At 37.5% G+C, this 26,200-nt stretch overlaps 1 protein-coding gene across 2 annotated transcripts; it reads left to right on the plus strand.

The window, feature by feature from the left end:
* Positions 1 to 507: 507 nt before the first annotated feature.
* Positions 508 to 25,411, plus strand: LOC136747830 (uncharacterized oxidoreductase YjmC). Of its 2 annotated transcripts, XM_066701063.1 has the most exons (12): positions 532 to 611; positions 1,078 to 1,125; positions 15,563 to 15,711; positions 16,955 to 17,143; positions 17,728 to 17,789; positions 18,507 to 18,560; positions 19,660 to 19,758; positions 22,045 to 22,180; positions 22,745 to 22,863; positions 23,516 to 23,611; positions 23,954 to 24,064; positions 24,982 to 25,411. In XM_066701063.1, exons 1-12 carry the CDS (start codon positions 604 to 606, stop codon positions 25,045 to 25,047), a joined length of 1,137 nt encoding a protein of 378 aa, XP_066557160.1. In that variant the 5' UTR covers positions 532 to 603; the 3' UTR covers positions 25,048 to 25,411. The 2 variants fall into 2 exon arrangements, with proteins under 2 accessions (XP_066557161.1, XP_066557160.1); XM_066701064.1 differs by lacking the exon at positions 1,078 to 1,125 and having other exon boundaries at positions 508 to 611.
* Positions 25,412 to 26,200: the final 789 nt, after the last annotated feature.

Raw genomic sequence — 26,200 nt, forward strand, 5'->3', positions numbered from 1 at the left:
GGTTCCTATGAGAAGGTGACTTGTAGGTGGTACTTGGATGCTTTGGTTTGATCAGGGGTGGTACTTGGTTAAAAAAGTTTGAGAACTACTGATATAATATATATATATGATTATATATTTATAATTAGTATAATTTATAATTATTATACATAAAACTAAATCAAACCATCATATATAAAGTTTGAATCAATTTGAGCGTTTATTAATAATTATGATATATTTATAATAATTATACGGAATAATAACTAGACAATTAAAACACAATCTAAATAAAGCTATGAAATTTACAGTTTGAGTATATGTGATACATTATACATTAATTGTTAAAAACAAACAAACAAGGAAAACTATAATACGACGGTCAAGGGTAGCAGTGAAGTCCCATTTCAAATATTTATGCAACAAAACAAAGTTTACCTAACCCAGCGCCCTTGTGACCTGCACTTTTTTTCCGGAAAATGCCGATGTTGCTCATGGCTTTGATAAATGGTGTTAAAACTGACAGACCTGTCAGTGCTCTGGGTGTTTCCATAGGGCGCGACTACACCGGCAGCCTCAGTCCCTCATTCGCTCACATTCCCACTGCTGCACATCGCATCCACAATGAGCAGGTAAAGCCAGTGTTCTGAGTTTCAAATGTATTATTGTAATGATGGTGATATTGCTTAATGCTACTACTACTACCACTACTACTACTACTACTACTAAAATATTATTATTATTTGTGTTGTGTTATGTTGTTGTTATAAATGTTGTTGATACTGCTGTAGTAAACAACTATGATGTTGGTTTGCAACCATAGTCTAAAATATGATCATGCATGCAGTTGTATACAACTGGAAAGTGGAGAAAAATAAACCATACCTGGGGTATTGTAGATTGTCAAACAGTAGCGAGTAACCTTTCTGCTTAAGTATTTGTGTATAAAGTATGATGCCACAAAATAATATAAAATTGTTGGAGTTTAAGTGCAATATGTGTGTTGCTAATATGAAGTGTATGTTTTAAATCCTAATTAAGTTACCTTTATATTTGCAAATACATAATCGGTAAAGTATCTGAAATCTGTACTTTCAGAGTTTGTGAGCTGGATAAGGTCATTTCTGATGCTGTTCTTGGATATTGGTATTTTTTAATTTATTTTTTTGTATGTATTTATTGTAAAGTAATGACCCCTTTGTCTATATGAAATAAAATGAAGGATTATGTAATAACTCCAAAGACACAGCTAGGTATCTCTGTAAGAGTGGTGGAGTCTCTGAAGGGAATATTCCTGTGTGTTGTTGAGGAGGAGGTTTGCCATGTATTAACTAATGCTCCTTGGTTGTATATGTACACTACCAAAACAGTGCTTTATCTTTGATAATATATATTTATATATGTATATATATGTATATATATGTATGTATTTAAAATATGTATTTAAAATACTTTAATAAATAAAACTTCCAAACTCCATCATAAAAAAGGAATAGAGTGGACTTTAGTCAGCAGATTATAACATTTATAGCATAGGGTCCCAAACAAACTAGTGCATGGGATCCTGTTTGTAAAGGCTTTCACATTCAGTTATTTGCTTTATCCCTTTAAAGGTAATCAGTAAATAAGTACACAGAGGCTAATAGACATGCACTGCACAATTCCCACTCTGATCATAAACATTGGTTGATAGTAAGTTGACTATCAGTAAATACGCACAAGCTCACAGAGTCGACTTAATAAGCTTGAACTTTAAAACAATGCAGGTTTTTTTCTGAATCCTTCTGCAAGAATTGTGTATCTGTGAGGTCATGACTAAGGTTCAGGTCATTTTAGTTCAAATCGTAACAAATCAGTTGTGTAACAAAGCGAGGGTTCCCAAGTTATCTTTGTATTATCTGAAAGTGAGAAAAAGTTGTCTAGGAATAATCTAGGCCTAATTGATAACTATGTTTATCAGTGGTGGCTGGTGACTCAAAAAATTGGGGAGGACAGGAGGAAAACCAACCAACTGCATCATGTTATTATACAATAGTTGGCTACTTATCTCTGCTTTCTAATGTTCAAGTTATGTTATGTTCTTATATTCAAATGTAGCAGTAATCCAACTAGCAACCTAATGTAAATTTACTATACAACTAAGGTAAGGAAATGCACCCGAAGTTTATCCCCATCTTCCTTAAGGAACAAATATCATATATCATATTACAACAAAGGATGAATATAAAAATGGGGCCAGGTGAACGAGAGGGAAAGACACATCTAATCACTGCGGGCTCTGGATGGGAATGAACCTTGTGTGTGTAATGTGTCACTAGAAACCTGTCAGTCCAATTAGGGGTGACACAGCACCCAGTACGTTACAGTGGGAATTTTACACAACACCCTCTGATTTAAAAAGGAAAAACAGGGAATTAAAAAAAGGGAAACGTAAATCTGAAAAATCGAAAAGTGGTTCGCAATTTGCACTTACAAATTTCTCTTTTCTAATATGGTACTGTATCTATCACTATCTATCGCTTTACCACCAGGTCGTCACACTCACTTACCATACAGTGGTAGAGAATTTAAGATGAAATTAGGAAATTATCATTGGATGAACAATAAATGATACTAAGATTTGGTAAATGTTTATTTCAACCAATTACTCTTTTTTATATTTTGATCTCCCTCTTGCCTCTCAAAAAAAGAGGAGGAGTAACCTCTATGGACCAGCTTCCTCTGATGTTTATATGTGGGCTAATAATCCATCACAGTTATCAATACTTGGTTTATCAATCCAATAATGTTAACAGTATCCTGAAGAAGCAAGCTTGCCCAGAAAATTTTGAAACACAATTTTTGTATTGCTAGTTATTTATTACAGAATTGTTCGAACATACTCATAGGATAAGTAGATGTATTTGCTACATTCCTAATTTGTATACATCATTTCCATCAACTTTAACAGCCTTGTGCCAGTGAGAAATAAGAGCATGTATCCCCTTCTTGTACCAGTCCTGCACTTGCAGCCACTTCACTCCTTCAATACCCTCATCATCACTCATAAACCTTTTCCCACGGATAGCATCTAGGTGGAAATCTGAGGTAGCAAGATCTGGGCTATAGAGTGGATGGGGAAGAACAGTCCACCCAAGTTTTGTGATTGCATTCTGTGTTTTCAAACGTGTGTGGTCATGCATTGTCGTGTTGAAGGAGGATTTCAGGAACATTTTTGTGTGGTTGAACTCTTCTTAAACACTTCTGCAACTTTTTAAGAGTTTGAATGTACTGAGGTAATGGTTTGACAAAGTGGTCTACCAAATGTCTACCAAAATAACCCCTTCTGCATCCCAAAAAACAGTTGCCATAACCTTAAGCTTCTTCATCCGAGGAGAAGTTGGATGATGCCATTCCATTTACTTTTGGTCTTTTTGGTCTCTGGTTCAATGTGATGGATCCAAGTTTCATCCCTAGCGACGATCCACAACAAAATGCTTTCACCTTCAGCCTGAGTACACCTCTTTCCGCACAGTTTTGTGATCGACGGTTGGGCTTTGTGGAAACCAACTTACACATACTTTTGAATATCCTAAGGCTATGTTCGTTCCTTCTCTGCCACAAGAAATTCAATAAGAATCTGTTGTTTAAAATGCACATCACCACACAACACCATTTTGAAGGCCAACTGCGCATGCACTAGGAAACAGATTGTTCCATGGCAGGGCAGTAACAAGCGGGACATTTCAAATTAACCACATAATAAGCTGCAGACAATTCCACTTAATTTTGATTGAAGTATAGGAAGTGTTGCAACATTTTTATTGGCAACCCTTGTATATACTTTATTATGTCATAGAGGATTATTAACCAAATATTAGATCATGTGTATATCTTATTCTGAGCACTTGGTCTCCCATTTAGCTTACAAATGTTTGACTTAAGCAGTGAATACTCACAGTATTGTTCATAGTGGTACTTCAAATCTTATGTCCACCATTCTTCCCAACATTCCCAACTACAGTTAGAAACCATATCTGAGATTAATTGTCAAAGTAGGGGCTACACAGAAGGCTGGGAATATGGTGCAACAGGTGTATTTATGAAATACTGTGACAGTGCTGATGTACAATATATAAAACAGAAGTCTACCTACACTTAAAGCAGATCCCTCACTAACCAGTCCAAATCGCAATCCTTATTCAATGTATAAGAACGTTGCAATTTTCCCTGAAATGCACTTCGACAACTTCAAGTCCAGACAAGATCTAAACCTTCTGCAAATAACCTTGAGTCATCGTTAGGACACAGGCATTGGATGCCCATGTGGGAAGTCCTGTGCAAATCTTAGACATATTAAAAGGCCAGTTCTATCTTAGTTGTGCAAGGCATAATTCGACTTTCCATCTTCTTGCTTCCAAGGCTGTCTCAAAATAGACAGATCTTTTTAGCTGAGAGGGTTTTGACAGACTGGTTTTTTAAATGGTTTTGCAGGCCTGTTTGATATTTCAAACGTTCTCTGTACAATTTTATGGTTAAAATTCTCTCCCTCCCTCTCAAGTTTAAATGTTCAAATATAAACCCCCCGTAGCAGGGGAGCAGTAAAAAATAAACAGTTCCCATGTGCAAAGCAGACCCTTAAAAGGTTCCAAACACAAAATGCTGTGTCATCCATGTCATCTTCCCATATATTTATTTGCAAGACATATTTCTCTCTCCAGAAATATCTTCCTATTTTCTGTATGTAAAAGATAAACTAAAATGAGACAATTAACATGTAGGAAAGAAATAGGGAGGAAGTTAGTTTGAGTTAATTTGGAGTTAATGGTGCACATTCTACATTTACGCCCTCATTCCTTCTAAGATTATGTAATTGCACTGTAAAAGAAGACGAACCTGTTGTGCAAGTGAAGAAAGATTTCCAGTAGATTTTGTTAAGTGATATGGGGCTCACTCTTCTTTTTTATCAACTATTTTCACATAGGTTTTCAGCCCTGTGTGATAGCTCAAGTAACTTGGGGAAATAACCTTGAGTCGTCATTGAAAATGGTTTGGAATTGGATTTGGTAACTAACCATTGTAGTTAATAAATACCTTCTCAAACTATTATTTTTCTTGTTGTTGTTGGTTTGCTTTTGATTTGTTTAGCAATGTCCCAGGAAATCAAACTCTAGACTTCTCCAGCTTTAGTTTTGTAGATTCACGCTCCCTTATCTTGTCTCTGAGCTGACGTGTTGTTTTTCAGTTGATTTCTGGCTACATAGTTAGAATGGCCAATAGTGATGAAAAAGGTATTGTCCCAGTGGATGGGAAACAAATAAGAAATGAAAATGGAAGATAGGACCATTTATTCTCCCTATGGCACACGTTTGGCTATTCATATGGGTATCTACTCGTGTGGTGTGGAGTGCTTTCTACTAATCTGGCTCGATTCTGAAGGTCTTTCCCTATGTGGTTTTACAAACTGGATTGGACTGTTACTTAAACCCCCCCATGCTACATGCTAATTGTAATGCTACAATTACACCCTCACAAACAATGAGACCTCTCTTTTTACCCTATTTTTTTATCCTTTTGAACCACACCTGTCCTAGTGAAGTGTTATTGTGGATTGGTATGAACAGTGTTCCAGGAACCTTTTGTGAAAGAGGCTTAAGACTCAATAGGTAGCTTATCTGATGAAATAAATAATACCAAATAAACAATACAAGAGCTTCTCTGTACGTCACTGTTTCTCCCGTTTCTTGTAACCCTTCGTAACGAGACAAAAAAAAAAAAAAGATTTTGATCCTGACCAAATTAATATCTTCCGTCTGTGTGCATGTGTATATAGATCTGGCAATGGAAACTGGTTAATCTAGTCTTAGCAACGTGTTACTTAGCAACCACTTGGTAACCCTCCAGTTCTAATGAGTCTTCCTTCCCACTGGACTTGAACTTGTTTATTAGGAAAACAACAGGCCTTTCAATCTAGCAGTGTTCTTTAATGAGCAATGGCCTCTTTCTCATACTGATGCACATCTTGTTGGAAAGAGCTGTAATACTATTTTATGTGATTTAGTGTTGACTTGTTTACATGTGTTCATTCTAGCTATGTAGAGTGTTGCATTTAAGTCAAGATTTCATATTATCTGCATCATTGCTGCATGTACAATGCTATAGATGTCTGGGCAGTTTTTATTTGTTCGGTAGGTGTACATGATACATTTGTAAACAAGACCATTGTAGCTCATGCATTTCGTAACCCTAGGGGCATTTTTTTTTTTTAATATGGTTAGTGTGTGAATTATTTGCACAAGTTTTACCGGATGAAGTTGCCCTGGATAAAAATACATATAAAAACAAAATAATAATATAATAAAACAATCTTGAGGCATCTCACCAATAAACTCTGTATTACCAAAAGCACATTTATAGCAAATGTTTTCATTGGATTTGGGCTTTATTAGCTGCTGCAGTGAGAGCCAGAGAAACAGATAATTACAGAGACGTTATCAGTTGGAATGAGGTTCGGACCATGATTTTGTTCATAGCCCAGCTGTGTTACACTCCCAGCTTTGTGTCATGGCGCATTGTCCTGTAGTTAGAGTACCTTAGATTTTCATTAATGCTAGCAGTACGCTGGGATCTAAAATCTCACAATACTCACTGGAGATCATGGTGCACTTTTTAAAAATTGTAAACTATCCAAACCAGACAGACTAGTTCAAAGTAAAACCCGTGTCTGATGACTAACCTTTTGCTGTCTAGTTTTGTGTTGGTAATTCAACCTAACCCCATTCAAATTAATCTGTCATTGTCGGACTTGTGTAGGAACATATTTCTCAGAGCAAAGCTAATGCAAAAGACGCCGAATATTAGATACTGGGGTGCTCGTGTCGGCTAATTTTTCTTCAATGTGTTGCACAAAACGTCTGTCAACTGGAATCAGCTCTCTATTAAAAACAAATATTTAGTTGAATCCATAATGGCAGGGACAGACTGGGACCAAAAAACGGCCCTGGACTTTTACCAGATTTAAGTCTGGGTCCCAATAAAGTGCGGTCCGGTGGGGGGCGGGTGTTTCCAAAGTGTGGTTCTGGGTACCGATGAAGTGCGGTTAAGGGGGGGTTATTTGCCAGAATTGCCCGATGGCCAGTCAGCCTCTGCAAAATGGAATCTCCACGCATAGATTGTGTTGTAAGATTTAATGGCTTCAAGATTATTTCAAGGATTATGGGAATTCTAATTAGTTGAATTACTAAGTCTGGTGTTTAGTTGTCTAATGTTTCATTGCACTCCCAAAATTCTAAAGCTTGTGAGAAACCAGTTATTTGAGTGTGGACTGCTTAAGAGGGATCTAGTTGGGTGTCTAATAATAATAATAAGTAAATTGGGATTTTTCCAGTTCAGTTCTATCATGAAATCAACAACTTTGAACACTTTAAAATGTACGGTTGTCATGACACTGAATACAGGAATCGCAGTGGAAAAATTACAAAAGCACAGGATATTTCTTTCCTGTGTTCAGAGGTGCTTTAGCATTAATGTCTTAACCATTAATAATTATATTGTGAAAATTCAATTTCTTTAAAAGCTGTCCTTTAAAATGTACAATCACCTAAATAAATAATAAATACAATTTGTACAAATTTAACTTAAAAATGATTAATTGTATAATAATATTTTTGCATTATCCATAACTGACATGATTGTCGTGGCTCAGACTTTAATATTCATACCATTTCCGGTATCACTTTACAATAAGGTACAGGTATAACTCATGAATTAATATATTAATACTATAGGATTTAAACATCAATACATCATGAACATCATCTGAGTTCTGATATTGAGCACATGAACCCACACTTACCCTAACCCTAAAACCTATCCCTAACCCAGTTATACATGTGATTAACATAAGAACTCAGATGAAGTGAATTACATATTAATGTGTTTATCCTGTGGTATTCATATATAAATTCATGAGTTATACTGGGTACTTATTGTAAAGTGTTACCCCATTTCCATAAGACGTCATATGAAGCAGATTCGTCATTGCCATGTCCCTGACCTTGATACATAGTTTTTTTTTTTTTCTTATTGCCCCCTCTTTTACTGATCTCAGAAGTGGAGGAAATGTGTGCTGGTGTGGGCAAAATAACCATCCCTTTGATTTATCTATAATATGGTGCACCAAAGTTTAAACAATTAACTATATTTTTTTAACATATTTAACATTTTTTAACTTGTCTTTTTTCTACATGTATTATTGTTTTGATTTTTAAAACAAATATTAAATAAATCTCTGCTTTGAAAAATAAATATTTGCAGTTTAAATACATGTTTAAATAAAACCTAAATCTGAAAAAATGCTTTGGAAGAGATGGCTCCAGCAGAATGTATGATATATAGCAATATAATGCCAGCTGGTAAGGTACCAATCATCAGCTGACTTTTCCATACTTTACACTGCTCAATAAAGCAAATATAAAATACTGTTAATTTTAATTAAAAATGCAAAATTTTGTGTTGACTTGAAATTCTAACATTTGATAACAATATAACGACTCAAGTTGATACCAGGGCCATCAAAACTGGTGTTTTCATAGTTTTCCTGCTGTGTTTATTGAGCGGACTCATTTTACATTTTTAAATTTAGATTATATGATAGAATCAAACTGGAAAAATCACATACATCTTACATATACACTAGTTGCTTACAACACATAAAGAAGCATTAAAATGCCTTAAGCAGTCCACAGTCAAAGAACTGGTTTCTTGCAAGTTTAAACTTTGTGTTCATAATATTCTGAATTAAGCCTTGTGAACACTAGTTCCCCATTATGAACTCCCTGCACGTTTTGTGAATTAACAGACTCAACTCATTGCATTTAACTGGGTCTTTATTTCAGTCAACTTCAGTCAACTTTTCAGTCAGGATTTGCAAGATGTACTATGTGTATTTTGTAGCTTTTCTTGGACAACAAACTGTTGTGCTTTAATCACATTCAGAATATTGTATTGTTTTATATTGTTTGGTATTATGATCAGCTCCAGGATGTGTTTGGATGCATACATGTTTTTTAGATTCATAAATACTTGCTGTTTATGAGTACTGTAGTCCTGCAACTCATTTGCTGTATTTTGGTGTGCTGTACTGTCTTTTATTTTTCCATGTATCTCCTTTACAATATGTAACCATGTTGAATGTGATTTGCATTAAACAAAGTCACATTGTTGGAGATCCCATGTCCTATTTAAATGCTGATAAAACCATAAATACTTAATACTCATCCTTAATGACCTCACAGAAGACCCAATGAAGTGGGATATAGAGGTGAAAGGCTTGTTGAATTGATGCACTACCTGGTTGACTTGGATGATTTCTACCTATATGTGTAGCTCTCCAGGGAGATACAGTTCTGCCTAAATATCATCATATCTGCATCCAATTTCCAGCAAGTTCTTTAAATACAGGGTGGTTTGTTTGTCAGGTACAAAGCCAGCAGCAGAGTGTGACTGTGCTTTTTCAACATACAATAGTCTGCCTAGCTCACCAGCTGTAGCTTAGTATTAGAATTCTCCATCTCTCTCTCTCTCTCTCTCTCTCTCTCTCTCTCTCTCTCTCTCTCTCTCTCTCTCTCTCTCTCTCTCTCTCTCTCTCTCTGCGTGGTTATTAAAGAGGGGCATAGGCTTTTTTATCATTTTAAAATTAAAAGAGCTGACACAGACACTGTATGACTATTCTGTTTTGATGTGGATAACAGCTATGTTGCAAGCCTAAAGCAGTGTATCCCAAAGAGATGAATTAGTTATGTATTGAGGGCATGTGCTTGCTATGGACCCTTCTGGCATTTTCCCAGCTCACCTTTGGCCTCTAGCACACCTGCTGTGTCATTACATGGCGATCCAGTTAACTGGGATACTTTGCATTTGCTGGGATACTACTCCAGTTTTGATCTGAAGGTAAAGTTTGTGTGTGGAAGTTTGTTTGAGACTTTTGTTTTGGATGGAGTGTTTGGAATGCTTCATTCAGCATTTTTCTTTCTACTTGCTGTATTACGAAGAGGGGTGGGGAGGATTGTTTTTTGTTTTTATTAATACGCATACAATTTTTATTTACTACAGAAAAAGGAGAAACTTGTATTTTTTCAGACCTTTTCAGTAGTTTAAGACTAGACATGATCCACAGCCATATTTTATGGCCTACAAAAAATATCCAACCCCTGTAGACCTATTTTTTGTTTCTGCAGGTTGTCCTAATTAAATTGTTTACTTGTAAGGCCAATGGTGCATTTTGGAGGAAGGTGTATTGGGTTTATATTTTATGGAAGCAAGCCAGCACGCTATAAATTTATATTGAACTGAGCACAAGTTTCACAGTATTTGTTTTAGCAGAATTTGGAATTGGACAATATTTTTTCCCATGCCCTCCCAATTTAGAATCGTCACATTATGTGGCATTAAACACGTGACTTTGGTGTTACCAAGCCATCCACATCTTTTAATACTGTAAGTCCCACAGACCTAACTGCTGAGCTAAAGCAATGTGTGCAAGATGGATGCAACTCTTACTGATAATACTGCAACGTGCACTGGGGCCAGATAAGTCACTTGCCTTATTACATAGTTGCCCCAGCCATTGGGAATCCTAGTCACAATAATTTATGACACAATCCAGATTGAAACCACCACTCAACCTATTGCTATGAGCAGAGGCTTTTGCAGAGACACTCAAAAGCAGCCACACTCCAGTCTTGTCAGTAGACTATCACTCCTATTAAATAATCCAAATGTGTCACTTCCAACAGCCAGACTCCGTTGCAAGAATATTATGCCAACATCCGGAACTCAATTAATCTTTTCTTCTTTTTCCCCTTTATTTTTTCTCTTTTCCTTTTGTTTTTGATTATCCACTTGCTTTTCTTCACATGCAGTGTAAACCAATATTGCTCAAATGAAAGCAAAGTTTAATCTTTTTAAAGCCTTAGAATTGTACAAGTCATTAAATTGCACCTGTTTTTTTCCATTGAGATTTGCATTCCTAAGTGCAAACATGGACACCTCTCTTTCCTTTCTTGTACACACATGTCAAGTAGAAGCACTATAATTTACCTAATACCTCCCAGTCCCTTGTCCCAGCAGTCACTTACAGGGGATCCTGGACCAAAACATGTTTAGAAGGTTGATTGTTAAATTCATCAAAAATAAATGCTCTTTTCACTGTAAAGATATTTTTGTGTTTTTTTGTGTTATGTTTGTGGTTTATAATAAGTTAATAGGTTCAGTGAAAGATGTATCATAATGTATAAGAGATGTTATTCCAAGTAATTTGTGAAACTCAGCTTGTTATTGTGGTCCACTTTCCCCAAACCACACAAGATAACATATCTTAAAGTTTACATGACTTATTAATTTATAGTACTTGTCTCAACACTGTGTCACTGCAGTAGTTAAGGTAGATGGTTCTCAATGTTTTTAAACGATTAACAATTTTGCCCTATATTTCACAATAGTGTATTGGAAAATTGGGACACAATAATGTGTAGTCATATATGTGATCATGTTTTGTTTTCTGTAGGGTGGCTATAAGATATGCAGGGGAGATAAATAATCATTCTAAGAGATTACCACCAAATCTGCTTTGGAAATATTGTGAAAATGATTCCCTGAGGTTGCTCTGGAACTATTTATTTTGATGATTACTTTTCAAGGTATAGGCCAAGGGCTCCTGTAAGGAAAAGATTATTAAGGTTTGCTTCATTTTTAAGAGGATAGAATACAAAACAGGCTTGATTACAGTATTAAAAATACAGAATGGTAACGGATAGAGTTCTCAGTTAAAATGCATCCACAGAAAACTTGTGGCATTCTTTTACAGATTTCAGTCCATTTTAATCCACAACTTCATATGACACACAATGTCAGTTAGTGGCTTGTTACTACCAGGGTAAAAACAATAAGACTGAACACAGTGTTCCATGGGTATATCCAAGGTGTGTTTACTGAGGTCTATGATATAAATATGCCCTGAGGACAGCTGTTATAAGGTTCAAACTGATCACATTGACAGCAGTGCCAGTAGTGACATTTGTTGCTTGCTGTTTACTAACTTGATTGTTATCGTGACCTTTCATCCCATACACTGCTAAAGCACTCATTGCCCCCTAGCCTCGGGAATGGGTTTGGGTTAATGGGTGAAGAAATCCCACACACCATTTTGTCAGGCACTGCATATCATATTGAATGCTCTCCTCGGGGCTTTGAAAGGCAGATTATCTGTTTATGTGTGGTATAGTAACATATTGGTCAGGAAGCAAGCATGTCAGTCATTATTCAACAGTTTCCTACTGATTTCCATGGCTTAACGGGGTGTTCTCCAACCCTGCTTTTGGAGAGGACAAACCCAGCTGGACATACTGTTCACACTGAAAGCATCCATGTATAAAGCCTTATGAACATCTCATGTTAATCAATTAAGTTGTGTGATTTAATACTCTGGAGAAGATCATTTGGACCGAACACCTGCATCCCTTTCAGTTCTCAGTGACCAGAGTTCCCTTAATTGAATAATTGATTGATTAATAGCTAACATCTGTACCCAGTCCTTGGCAGTTGGTTGACTTTAGGATTAAGCTAACCATATTGGGGCCAGTTTAAACAGTAAGCAGCAAGGTTTTGAAAAATATTATGTTTAAACGAAAGGTCCAGTTAGTTCTAAGATCCCAGTTTCATGTGTCTATACGTGTTGTTATCATGTATAAGTAAGATGTACACCACTCCTCCAGAATAAGATTTATCAAACTTACCAAATAATGGTGGATGTCAAACTTCAGCATGTAAGCTCTCTGTGAGGTATTGCGGATGGGTTGTGTCATAACTTCCTGGATATTATCAAGTCAGCTGTGCTTTTGCATCATGGTCTTACTCCTTGCTAGTAATTACACTTTCCATTAACAACATTAAGAGTATGTGGGAAAAACAGTGAAGAAGCTGTTATTCTTTTTTACTTTCCAGAAACAGAGGAGATTAATCCTTTGGTGATTGCACATAATTTGTTAATCTGACATTATTTGGTAAATTTTCAGTTGCTTATATGATGGACTTGATCTGTAAGAGTGGTACTTATCTTACCTATACACTATCACAACAAATATAAAGGCATAGTTGTTTGAATAATGTTATTTCAAAGCTGTGCAATTTGCCTCAGACAAGTTAAAACATAGGTTGTCCAGTTTTGACATCTAAATGATGCTCCATACTCCAAAATGTGCAGTTAAATTAATTTGGGGTGGAATTTACACACTAGTGATTAAAACAATGTTATGAGTAAATCATGCTTAGTATCTTTGAAGTAGTGTGTTTGAAGCCTGGAATTATTTAGTCTGACCTTACACACCTTCTTGTTTGTGTTTAAACCTAAGAGACCTTGCTTCATCTTTGTGTACAAATGGTTTTCAACATTGTTGTGTGTCTTGCAGCAGACGCTACAAAAACAGTTTCCCAATCTGTGCCATAGGTTGAGTTAGGCCTTGAATCCTCAGTAACTCTCTTTGAAAGATAACAGTGGTGTCATTATTGACTACCAATTTTAGTTGGTTTGGTTTTACTAGGAGAAAGTGAGTACTATTTGTTTTTACTGAGCACTTTCAATATTCAGGCTAATTTCAATACTGAATTTGCACTGATTCATACTGAATTTGAACTGCATAACAAAATAAGACCATGTATTTCACTGTACAGCTACAGCATTGCCCAGGATTGTATGCTTACAGTGAGGGAAACAAGTATTTGTATCCCCTGCTGATTTTGTACGTTTGCCCACTGACAAAGAAATGATCAGTCTATAATTTTAATGGTAGGTGTATTTTAACAGTGAGAGACACAATAACACCAAAAAAATCCAGAAAAACGCATTTCAAAAAAGTTATAAATTGATTTGCATGTTAATGAGGGAAATAAGTATTTGACCCCTTCGACTTAGTACTTGGTGGCAAAACCCTTGTTGGCAATCACAGAGGTCAGACATTTCTTGTAGTTGGCCACCAGGTTTGCACACATCTCAGGAGGGATTTTGTCCCACTCCTCTTTGCAGATCCTCTCCAAGTCATTAAGGTTTCGAGGCTGACGTTTGACAACTCGAACCATCAGCTCCCTCCACAGATTTTCTATGGGATTAAGGTCTGGAGACTGGCTAGGCCACTCCAGGACCTTAATGTGTTTCTTCTTGAGCCACTCCTTTGTTGCCTTGGCTGTGTGTTTTGGGTCATTGTCATGCTGGAATACCCATCCACGACCCATTTTCAATGCCCTGGCTGAGGGAAGGAGGTTCTCACCCAAGATTTGACGGTACATGGCCCCGTCCATCGTCCCTTTGATGCGGTGCTGTTGTCCTGTCCCCTTAGCAGAAAAACACCCCCAAAGCATAATGTTTCCACCTCCATGTTTGACGGTGGGGATGGTGTTCTTGGGGTCATAGGTAGCATTCCTCCTCCTCCAAACATGGCGAGTTGAGTTGATGCCAAAGAGCTCGATTTTGGTCTCATCTGACCACAACACTTTCACCCAGTTCTCCTCTGAATCATTCAGATGTTCATTGGCAAACTTCAGACGGGCCTGTATATGTGCTTTCTTGAGCAGGGGGACCTTGCGGGCGCTGCAGGATTTCAGTCCTTCACGGCGTAGTGTGTTACCAATTGTTTTCTTGGTGACTATGGTCCCAGCTGCCTTGAGATCATTAACAAAATCCTCCCGTGTAGTTCTGGGATGATTCCTCACCGTTCTCATGATCATTGAAACTCCACGAGGTGAGATCTTACATGGAGCCCCAGACCGAGGGAGACTGACAGTTATTTTGTGTTTCTTCCATTTGTGAATAATCGCACCAACTGTTGTCACCTTCTCACCAAGCTGCTTGTAGCCCATTCCAGCCTTGTGTAGGTCTACAATCTTGTCCCTGACATCCTTGGACAGCTCTTTGGTCTTGGCCATGGTGGAAAGTTTGGAATCTGATTGATTGATTGCTTCTGTGGACAGGTGTCTTTTATATAGGTAACGAGCTGAGATTAGGAGCACTTCCTTTAAGAGAGTGCTCCTAATCTCAGCTCGTTACCTGTATAAAAGACACCTGGGAGCCAGAAATCTTGCTGATTGATAGGGGATCAAATACTTATTTCACTCATTAACATGCAAATCAATTTATAACTTTTTTGAAATGCATTTTTCTGGATTTTTTTGTTGTTATTCTGTCTCTCACTGTTAAAATACAACTACCATTAAAATTATAAACTGATCATTTCTTTGTCAGTGGGCAAACGTACAAAATCAGCAGGGGATCAAATATTTTTTCCCTCACTGTAAGGTGTAGCTTTTGGTTAGTTGTTCAAACGTTCTGTTTATTCATGGTACAATGCAGTAAAGCACAGCGAATGCATTTTAAAACCAACAGAAAACCACTGTAAAGCTATATTACAACCATAGTAAAACTATGTTGAAACTGCCAAAATTCTATGGTAAATACTGTGGTTGAACTGCATAAAGTCATCTCCAGGTGTGCTTTGTGCTCTGCTGGATGCGGTTAGGAAGATCGTGCTTCTTCTCTCCTGCTGCCCCATTCCAGGTGTCTCGTTCTCCAGTCCGAAGTCCAGAGCTTCATTGAGAGGTGCATGATCGCTGTGGGAACAAAGCCCGCTCACGCAAAGTCCCTGGCAGATGTGTTGGTAGAAGGCGATCGCAGGGGACATTACAGCCATGGACTCAACCGCATGGGTTAGTACAGAGCACAGTGCTGAGTGGAGTGTTCTTACAGATCCAAGAATTGTGCAGCACTGGTGTCAGCAGATGGATCTTGGTCAGCCTCCTCCAGTAGAGAGTTCTAGATCCTAATCTGCTGACATGATTTAGAATTGGAAACCATTTATATTGTTTTTCCTCCCATTAAAATATTATTACTATTATGATGATATTTGGTAGGGAAGTTTATAGTTGGTTATCACCAATTGTTAATCTGCTTGTCTGACTGCTAAGGATGTAGGCAGCTAACACAATGTAAAGTGTGTCCATTTAATATTACCAAGGCATCACATTTTGTATTACACAGTTAGTCCGACCGCTTTAGTGGTGAGGGGAGGACCGTTGCAGGTCTCACTGATAACACCGTGGAGCTCACAGGCTGTGGTGCAGCTAGCCAAAACACTGGCTGACACATAGCCCACCCATCCCTGGCTGCATGTGGCCAACTGCATGTCACCCCATTAGGGAATCCCCGTGATAACTGGCTATAACATCATCCCGATTGAAACCAGAGCTATCTGGACAACAACCCTCAATCTACAACCTATAACTCAGAACAGTGGCTTTAACCAATTGGGCAACTCTGCATCTCACAAAATAAGCACTTGTATACTCAGACAAACAGAAACTTGAATCTATGACCAGTCACAATCTCAAAAACATATATATATAAGGATAACGGTGTAAGATCCATACAGATCAACAAACATGCCCATCCACCAGTGTTGCATTTTCATTTTTGATATTGTTTGTGGTTCCCAGAACACAGAACAATGTGAAGAAAGTGTAATGCTTTGAAATGCACAAACTACCTTTGTCAGAGATTGGGGACAAAAGGGTCCATTATTCTGGTTATAAATTAAAAATGTTCATGTAGTAGTCTAGTCCTTTTGCTTGCAAACCCCCAATGAAAATAGCCAGTCTGTTGTAATGTTAGGTTTCTTCTCAGCTCTGGGCATCTGGAAACCAAACACCTAAGATCCGTATCTGATCATTGCACAAGCAGTGCTTTTTAAATGCTCGCACAGCAATGCACATGTTGTAATGCACATGTTGTAACGTATGCTGAAATCACATGGAAGGTTGTTAAGGTACACAAACAGAAAGAAAATTGCTTTACCATTTTTGTTCTTCCAGTTTTTATTTTTACATTATGAATGAAACAAAATGTTTGTAACATCTAACTCGTACATTGAGTGGCTGTGGTTTTCCTTCACAGATATGTACGTTAAAGACATTCAGACTGGAATCTGTTCAAAGGACGGAGAGCCGATCATTGAGAAGGAGACAGTGGCCACAGCTCTGGTTAATGGCAATAACTTGCTTGGACCAGTGGTGGGAAACTTCTGCATGGAGTTGGCCATTCAAAAGGCAAAGAACGCTGGCATAGGATGGATTGTGGCCCGGGGCAAGTGTTTATTATCATTATTATAATAATTGTTGTTGTTGTTGTTGTTGTTGTTATTTTTCTTCATTTGGGAGACACCGTGATGTTCAAGGTGATATACAGGTTGAGAAGAATGCAGTTTAATTCACATTCAGCACTGTATTTACAGGACACAAGTGCATTGGTACGGCTACACAGACAACACTGCATTGCAGTGAATGCCGGTGTTCTTAAACCAGACATGATTCAGCCTTCAAACAGGGACTCCAGCTGTCAGAGGCAGCAGAGAACCCTTTCAAAGAGAAGTACAGTCTGAACAGATGGGTGTGGACAAGTCATGGGAAAGATGATGACAGGTGGTGCAGTGCAGATGTGTTCGAGCCTCTGGTTCCATAGCTGGGGATCAAGGGAGCTGCAGGAGCCGGTCTGGGCTTGTGGGTTTTTGTTTCCGGCAAAAGCAGCCTTTCAAAAGACATATCTTGAATTCAAAAGGACGCTTGCCCCATTGACTTTCCACTATCCCGATGTCTCTGTAGAAATCAGTATGAGTTGATACCATTTATGTGGACTCATGCTTGTTTTTTTGTGCGTCTCCCTCTTTTCAGGTTCTAACCATTTTGGTATCGCTGGATATTACTCTATGCAGGCTCTTCAAGAGGACATGATAGTGAGTTCTGTGTTACAGCCGCTGAGATTATAGTTCTGGCAAAAATACACTACTTCTGGCAAAAAGTACACTAATAACTGTAAAGGTTCAGTTGATTAATTTATTTTCCGGTCACACTTTATACAAATTCTTAATGAGTTTAAGTTTAATGAGTTAAGCTTAGGCTTAGGCTTAGGGTTCGGGGATCGGGATAAGGATAAGGATAAAGGCGGAGTTTAAGGCCTACACGTGATTCAGCATCAGAGATCAGAGGAGGTATATTCAGATATTCAGATAAACATGAATTCATTAAGAATTTGCAACCATTATTGAAAAAGTGTTACCGTTATTTACTGTATGAAATGTAATTTCCTTTGTTATGAATGTGTAAGAAAAAAATAAAAGTAAAACAATAAATAAGGACAATTTTGAAAATATTCTACCCTTGCCTATGGTTGAACTTCCAGTGATTACAATAATAAAGACGACTGTAAACACTTCATAAAACTACACACACACACAACACATTTGTACATAGAAAGGTCTTGTAAAACAATTGGTTATTCCAAACTGCATCTACAGTTAATGCGGTGACTATTGTCTTGTTAAGATAAGTTATAAGTGATAAGATATGTTATAAAGATACAATTTATATACTATGGTAAGCTACTGTAGTGTTTTGTTCCAGTGACATTCTCTGCTGTGCACTGCTCTAATGCTGCTTATTATTCGTCCTAGGGCATGAGTTACACCAACACGTCACCACTGGTGGTCCCTACCAGAGCAAAAGAGGTGAGACACCAATGTTATGTGCAGGCCTTAGCTGTCTGAAGTCGAGTTCAATTTACTTTTCTGCTAGCATACTCATATGTACTGAAATACATTGAAATATTAAAGTGGTTTGTTGCTTCCTGATACCCAAGTCAGCAATATGATAGTGGTCCTGAATATAAATGGATGGATGCAAAATGGATGAAGGGGCACACTGTCAGCTCTATTCTACTGTGCAAATACCACGATAAACGTCCATGGTACAAGCAAGCTGAATGGGCCTTTGTGTGTTCATTCCATCCACGTTTTCAGTCCAACCAATCTTTGTTTTAATTAGCAAGATTAATGTGATTTTTACCCAGGGATTCAAGAGCCTTTAGGATTAGAGCTTTCCTACATAATAGTAAAATAGGATTGAGATACGTTTTTGTAGCCTTTTTGTTCTCTTAATTTCTTTAAAAAGATTAGCTACACTCCAAAAAGCCAAACAAACAAGCAAACACACAAAACACATATAACCTGTAGGTGGAATCCCACATTGATACATACGTTTTTTTAAGATGGTTATATGTTTTGATTTGTTTAATCCCATCTTAATTCAATTGTTGAAATTTGCCAAATACTGTATGTTTCTAAACTTTAAACTAAATGCTTTGCAGATTGGAATTCACTATTACTCTCTTGTTATGCTTTGTACACATGTAATGTCTGAGTAATTTAGATTATTAAAGTGAATTGCAGACTGACTAAATTAATTCCAGAAAGAATGTGAAATCAAAATGACAATAGGAAGTACTTTTCTTTAAACATTGTAAACATAAAACTTTTATTAGTTTTGTTAAACAACACAAAAGTGTCATGTAATATGTGTGCTACTATAATTATTATAAACATATAAATACTATTCAAAAATATAAATGTTTGTCATGTTCACTGTTGCATTGTTTCGATTTAAGGTCACTTTTAGGTTGTAGACCTATGTAATATGTAATTAGGTTAGTACATGTAGTCTTTCAAAAATATGTAGTAGTAAACCAATGTTTTGAATAGTAAATACTATGCAAGCTTCCTATTAATTAAATGTTTACTGAGGATCTGTAATGATGTATTGTTGTTCTAGTGCACTCTGGGAACCAACCCCATCAGCGTGGCTTCGCCTGCGAATGATGGGGACAGCTTTGTACTGGACATGGCAACTTCTGCAGTGGCCTTAGGAAAGGTACAGTAGGCCACAAGACTTCTCACTTACATAGTAAACATCAGTGTGTGGCTGAATCAAACAGCTTGTATCTCTACTTGGAATAACAACAGGTAGGAAAACAAATAAATGCATCTGAGAACAAACAAAGGTATTAACATCATTGAACAACACAAGAAGAACCCATCAGAGGTAAACAAAGAAGCTGAATAAGGCATCCTGAGAGATTACAAACGACCAAGAAGAAGACTGCATAGAAGATGGGGAGATGTGTTCAGAAGCTTTGCTGGCTTAACCTGGAAGAGAGACGCTGTAGTTCGAAATGGCGGGGAGGCCTTCTTCCACCAGTGGATCGACAATGGCTGCTGCTGCGGCACTGATATATAAAATTACCTGCCATCCCTCACGTGAATGTATATGTTGTCTTCTTAACTCCATTTTATAACCTCCATTCTCCATTCTAAAACAGAAGCTGCTAAGTGTTGTCTAAATATGAGGCGATTGTGGGTACACTCCTGATGATAATAGGTATCTGGTTCAAACACATGTTAAAGTAGAAAAGTGATCAGGGAAGGTATGGAGGGTAAGACGAGACAGATAAGGTCAGCCATTAGCAGAGGTTGAGAGATGGTGTGGATATTATGAATGAAATGTGATAGAGATGGAGATGGAGATAAACATGCCTGCAAAGATACTGGTATAAGGGGGATGTGTGGGTAACAAGGTGGAAAAGAACAGAATTGTGGATTTCTGTAAATTTAATGTAGGATACAAGGGAAAGGTATTCATATATGGTACCACGTATGGAGTATATATGTTGCACAACGCAGTAAAGAACTGTATGTAAAATGAAACAAATGAGTATAATTATCTCCTACACAACCAGTTACTTACCAGCGCCTTACAAGAATGTTGCTTTTCAGCATTCCTAACCTCTAAAAAGGTGGAGATCCACAGCAGACTTCTGACTTTGAGATTTATATTTCTTAAGAACATCAGGATGATTATTCACAATAGGGGAGCATTTGCCCTAACATGCTTGCGTTGTACAGATTACAGAGTTAGGCCTGGACTGGACCAAATCAAAACTTTGCAAAATCACTGTCCTGGACCACCCTTCACCAAGTGGCCATAATAACACAGATATTGTAGTACAACCAAAGTTTAATGACACAGTGCAGGGTCCACCAATAAGCCACTAAGCATTGCAGGTATTTAGTTTAAAACGCAATAATTGATGGCCAACAAAAAGCGTTCAGATGTTGGAAGTGTAATTGTGATTCAGGATGGGGGGCAAGTTTTGACGTGGTATAACACAAAGTACCAATCTACGGGGTACAACTTTGTAATCTGCGATTCACAGGTGGGACAAAGATTTTGATTGGGTCTGGCCCGTAGTCCTATGGCCTGTTTCTGCAACTTCCAAAGCCAAATCCCCTCAAAGTTATGTCTAGTTTTGGGTTTTTCGTTGTGACAACCCTGGAGCTCTAATTTTTGTAATTATTCATTTCACATTCTTTAACTAGTGAACACCTTGAGAGGATTAAACATCTCTGCTACATGTCCTGTGGGATAAACTGGTTAGCTTTTAATGAACATTGTTACTTGATCTGTTCCTCAAGGTGCGGCAGGCAATATTACTTGATGTGTTAAAGAAAGGACAGGATTGAATTGGCCTGCAGGATCATTTAATTACAGGGGATGTATGTAAGGACTAAGTGTTATTTTCAGATTTCTTGTGTACATTTCACATGTGCCTACATGCTAAGGAGTGCTTGTCCTCCCTGCAGCTGCTGTATGATTCTATTTCTCTGTTGCAATAGAAGATAATGGGAGTCTCACTTGAGATAGCACTAGGCCGTGGTCTGATTATTTGGTGCCAAGATAGTTTAAGTGTGACGCCCAATTATAGAGATTTTCCTACTTTGGTTTCAGTAAACCTGAGTATAAACTGCTGAGGTCCCTAAACCTGGAGCTGGAAAGCTTCAGTGTCTCCAGAGCACTTAATGAACGTATTCACTCAGTTATTGTCTGAACGGAACTAGCTGAACTGCTCTTCCTAGTTCTGAGAATGTCACTGGTTAAAGCCTGCTGGACTGTGGCCCTGTAGGATTAGAATAGGGATACCTGATATATTGCTTTGGCAATGAGTGATAAATGCAAGGCAAAATAAGATGATATGTGATCGATCGGGCATGTGCTAAGAAATATAGAATAAGAAAAAAAGCACAAGCACTGGATGTAGGGAACCATCAGTATAGCCAATACTTCAGCACAGCTGCACAGTGTTCGTCTGTTCATCTGCAGGTGGAACTGCATCACAGGCGAGGCGATATCATCCCTGAGGGCTGGGGCTGCGACTCCCATGGCAAGCTGAGCACCGACCCGGGGAAGGTGCTGAGCGGAGGGGGGCTGGTGCCCATCGGCGGCTGCGAGGCCACAGGTCAGACTGGATCCCCGGGAATCCTTGCGTCTTCTCTACATGGCCGTCTTATGCCCAGACCTGCCAGGATGTGTCAATACTGCAGTGGGCTTCACATCTGGGGTCTCAGGGGCCAAGAGCATTTCTGGTTTATTTATCTTTCATTTGGCCTGACCTCTGAATTAGTCAATTAAAGCCATAATCTCGTTGAACCTCTTTCAGATGTGTAATGCAGGTGATGGCTTGGAGCAGCGGCTTCTGACTCTTCTGTATTTTTTGTTCCAGCTGGATCTCTCCATTAATTAAATATGTATTTATTTATTATCAATTACACTATTTGACATTGTTTCAAGGTTTTTTGCAGTCAATGGGTTAAAATGCCATTTTCTTCCAACCATGGGGATCTGTTACTTAATTAACTTAATATGAAACAGTTCCCCAAAGTTCCTGAAAGCTGTCAATTGCAAAATATTTTAAAATAATATTAAATGTGTAATTGGTCATTGAAAATAAAACAAACAAATTAAGTAATTGAGTGCTCCAGTTGGAGCGAACTGAAAGTGACCCACTATCTGTCCTTCTCAGGTGGATACAAGGGCTTTGGGCTGGGGATGATGGTGGAAGTGTTCTGCGGTATGCTGGCAGGCTCCCAGTACAGCCGACACATCCGCACATGGAAAGTCACGGACCGTGTGGCAGATCTGGTACGCACGGCACTGGGATTGTCCCACCGACCGCTTCAGTTTTTGTTTGTTATGTTATAGAGCGTCACGTTCACACTGAGCACCGTGTCAATGCACTTGAAAGATTCTGGCACTAAGGAAGGCTGCATGTGTTTTTCTGTGGAAGATGAGAAGTCCTTAATGGAGGATCCCAACATTTTTTGGGGGGGGGTTGAGAAAAATAAAATATAAGGAGCTTTTCAGTAAACTAAGAAAGAATTAGTAGTACTTTTTATGTAAAAAAAAAAAAGCTGGCTTGCTTTTGCATGGTAGAAATTAACTGCAAAAAGAAAATAAAAAACATAATGTATTACTTTTCATGGGACATGTTTAGTACTATTACAGAGAGGAGAGTTGTGTTGCTGTCCAACAACCTAACCTATGTAAAGATGTAATGACACCACTGCCCTCTGCTGGTAGTTTGATGTATTTTAGCCAAAGTAGCACAGGAGCTGCTGTGAGTTCCTATTCTCTTTTTTTATACAAGCATAACAAATAAAGTTTATGTTAGTATTAAAATAGCAAAATAAATGTTTGTGCACTGGCTAGGAGACCTTCCTGCTGTGACTGTCACACTCTCAACTTAAATCCATTTGATTTATGGTTATGAACTGTATTTGTGGTTGGTTGACAGGGCCAGTGCTTTGTGGCCATAAACCCAGAAAGCTTTGCTTCCGGATTTAAAGACAGGATGTCTGATCTCCTCTCTTTGCACAGAAATCTTGAACCGGTGAGTGACTCTTCACACATACAAATGCTAGACTCATGCCACAGCTCACCCAGAGCAAATTACAGTTGTAACAAATGATACACTTCTCACAAAACATACTACACATTATTGTCAGTACACATAATTTGGTAACCAACTTCTTGATGCATGTATGTTTGTGTTAGGTGCTTTGTCAGGTTGTAATCTCTCTATACCCTTACTGTTCATTTGAATATGGCTGGACAGCTCAGTTAATCTACAAATAGCGTATTATAAAATACAGTGCTGCAGCCCTAGTTGTGTGAATACTGCTTGGTTTGATATGTTGTTTCAATGTATTATTTACTTTGCAAAATCATGAAGGCTGAAGTGGGTAGCCCAGTTATGGCTGCTGGAGATCCTGAGAGGATTCATATGCAGAGATGTGAGGACCTAGGGGGCATTCCTTACCACATCAATGTCATCAACCACATGGTATGTTTTGTTCTTTGTGTGCAACTTTTCTCTTACCTATGCAGGATGGAGTGAACAATAAAACAACATTCCTGAAGGCAAATACTGTTAAACTAACTGTCTTGTGTATATATTAGGGCTGAACGTTTTGCTCGAAAACGATTGATTTGACACAATTACACTCTTAAATCACACCATTAAGTTCTGAGTCAATTAAGTGTCTGTAAATTCAATATTGTTTTTAATGAAAACAAAAAAGTCTGCTTTGGTCTTTTGGGGAATACAATCCATTATAAATACATTGGCAAACAGTAGTGTGTAACATCCTCAAATATCAAAAGTGCTCCATCCAATCTATTTAATTCTAAGTTGAGGTGTATGAGCTGACAATACCTGCCTGTTAAAAGCCATCAATTCCTTTTGAATACAAAAAAACAAACAAGCAAACAAATGATATATTAATCAATTTTAAATGTGTGATGTTTATTGAACACCCATTCATGTTAGCAAGTAACAGCAATTTATTTTAGATAAGACAGAGAGAACCAATATTATGAGTGCCAGTCCTCTTGGCTCCCCTGTCATAACTGACTTCGAAAATCTATAAATTATATAATAGTTTAACCTCAGAAGCAGTTTACTAAAGCCCTGTAAATTAATTTGTGAAGTGTTGCAAATGAACGGTCCACAACATATACATTATAAGCTTTATAATACAAAGAGAACAGATCAAAGGAAGCTATTAATGGATCCCAAGAGATGGAAAAAGGATCACATAAATGATGGGAACATGAAATAAACTTTGCTGGCATGACATGGAAAAAATTGGAAACATAGGGAGGTTTTCATCCAGCAATGGGTCACTATAGGTTGATGATGATCACTACGATGGTGGTGATTGCATCTTATTATTGTTTTCTTTCTCTTTTGTTTTTCAGAATGGAGTTGCTAAAAACATCGGTGTCAGTCCTTTACTGCCAAGCAACAGGCCAATGACAGAGTAGACAACACTGTCTGATGTCAAAGCTGCAGAATCAGCCTGGAAAACAGGGTCTTCATTTTTGAAGAATGTGTTTCTCACATCAACAAAAACAAAAACTGTTGACTCTTGTTCGAATAATATTTCAAGACAATTTAGATAGCCTTTTTCCATTAATTGCTCAGGTTTATCTTGCCTCAGGAATTTTAATTCTGAAACAGTACCATGGTTAAGCATTTTTAGACAGAATACATTGATTTTACACTGTCTGTTTTTTTTTTTTAATCAATTCTCTTTGTTTAATTTAAACATTTTAGGTCCTTTTTCTGATAACATATCTTATGTAGAAAAATCATGAATATCAAATTAAATAGACTTTTCAAAATTAACTTTTGCCTACACTGACTCCTCTGTCAAAAAACTAACTTCTTCAGTTCTTTAAATTAATGTAATTCTCATGGACATGTAAGCTGAAGGGGGAAGCTTACTGTATATATCTATTGGATGAATATTTATCTCAGTGCTTTGCTGTGTATTGAAATGTTTAAGCCAAACACATATTTCACACAATAGTTTTTTCTGTACTAAAAAGCTGAAGGTGTTGAAATATAATCTATATAATCTGCATGTTGATAATATCACTATGAATTAAGACAGTTTGCATTTATAGACAGATTTTATGCAAATGGATTAAATTGATTATACTCCATTTGATAAAAGGAAAAGTTATAAATCACTTCAAATTGACATTTTTTAAACATTAGTGAGGAAGATTTACCAACAAGAATATGAGCCACTTGGTTAAGTATTTGCTAGTAGCACTCAGAATCCAGATTGAGGTTGTGTGAAGGTTGTGCATTTTGCCATATAGGCCTGCAGGAGTCACCATTTTAATGTTTTTTAACAGTGGATTCAAACCCTGGTCTTTGGAAACCTCAATCCAGTTAGTTTCATTGGTCAACCTAAGTCCCGAATTTGGGAATGTATTTCATTGTTCAATAAATCAAATCCATTGTTCAATTTAGGAATTTCCACTCTTTGGGGGTAGAATGGATTTCTGGTGTTTTTTCCATATATCCAGTTTCCAAGTTTCTCAGTCTTTATACATTTGTGATGAAAGAATAAGCTCTTTTATGGAGTGTATTAAAATCATCTGGGCAACCTGAAGTCTTAACCAA

The sequence above is a fragment of the Amia ocellicauda genome, chromosome 4 (genome assembly GCF_036373705.1).
Source record: "Amia ocellicauda isolate fAmiCal2 chromosome 4, fAmiCal2.hap1, whole genome shotgun sequence".
In the NCBI taxonomy this organism is placed as follows: Eukaryota; Metazoa; Chordata; class Actinopteri; order Amiiformes; family Amiidae; genus Amia; species Amia ocellicauda.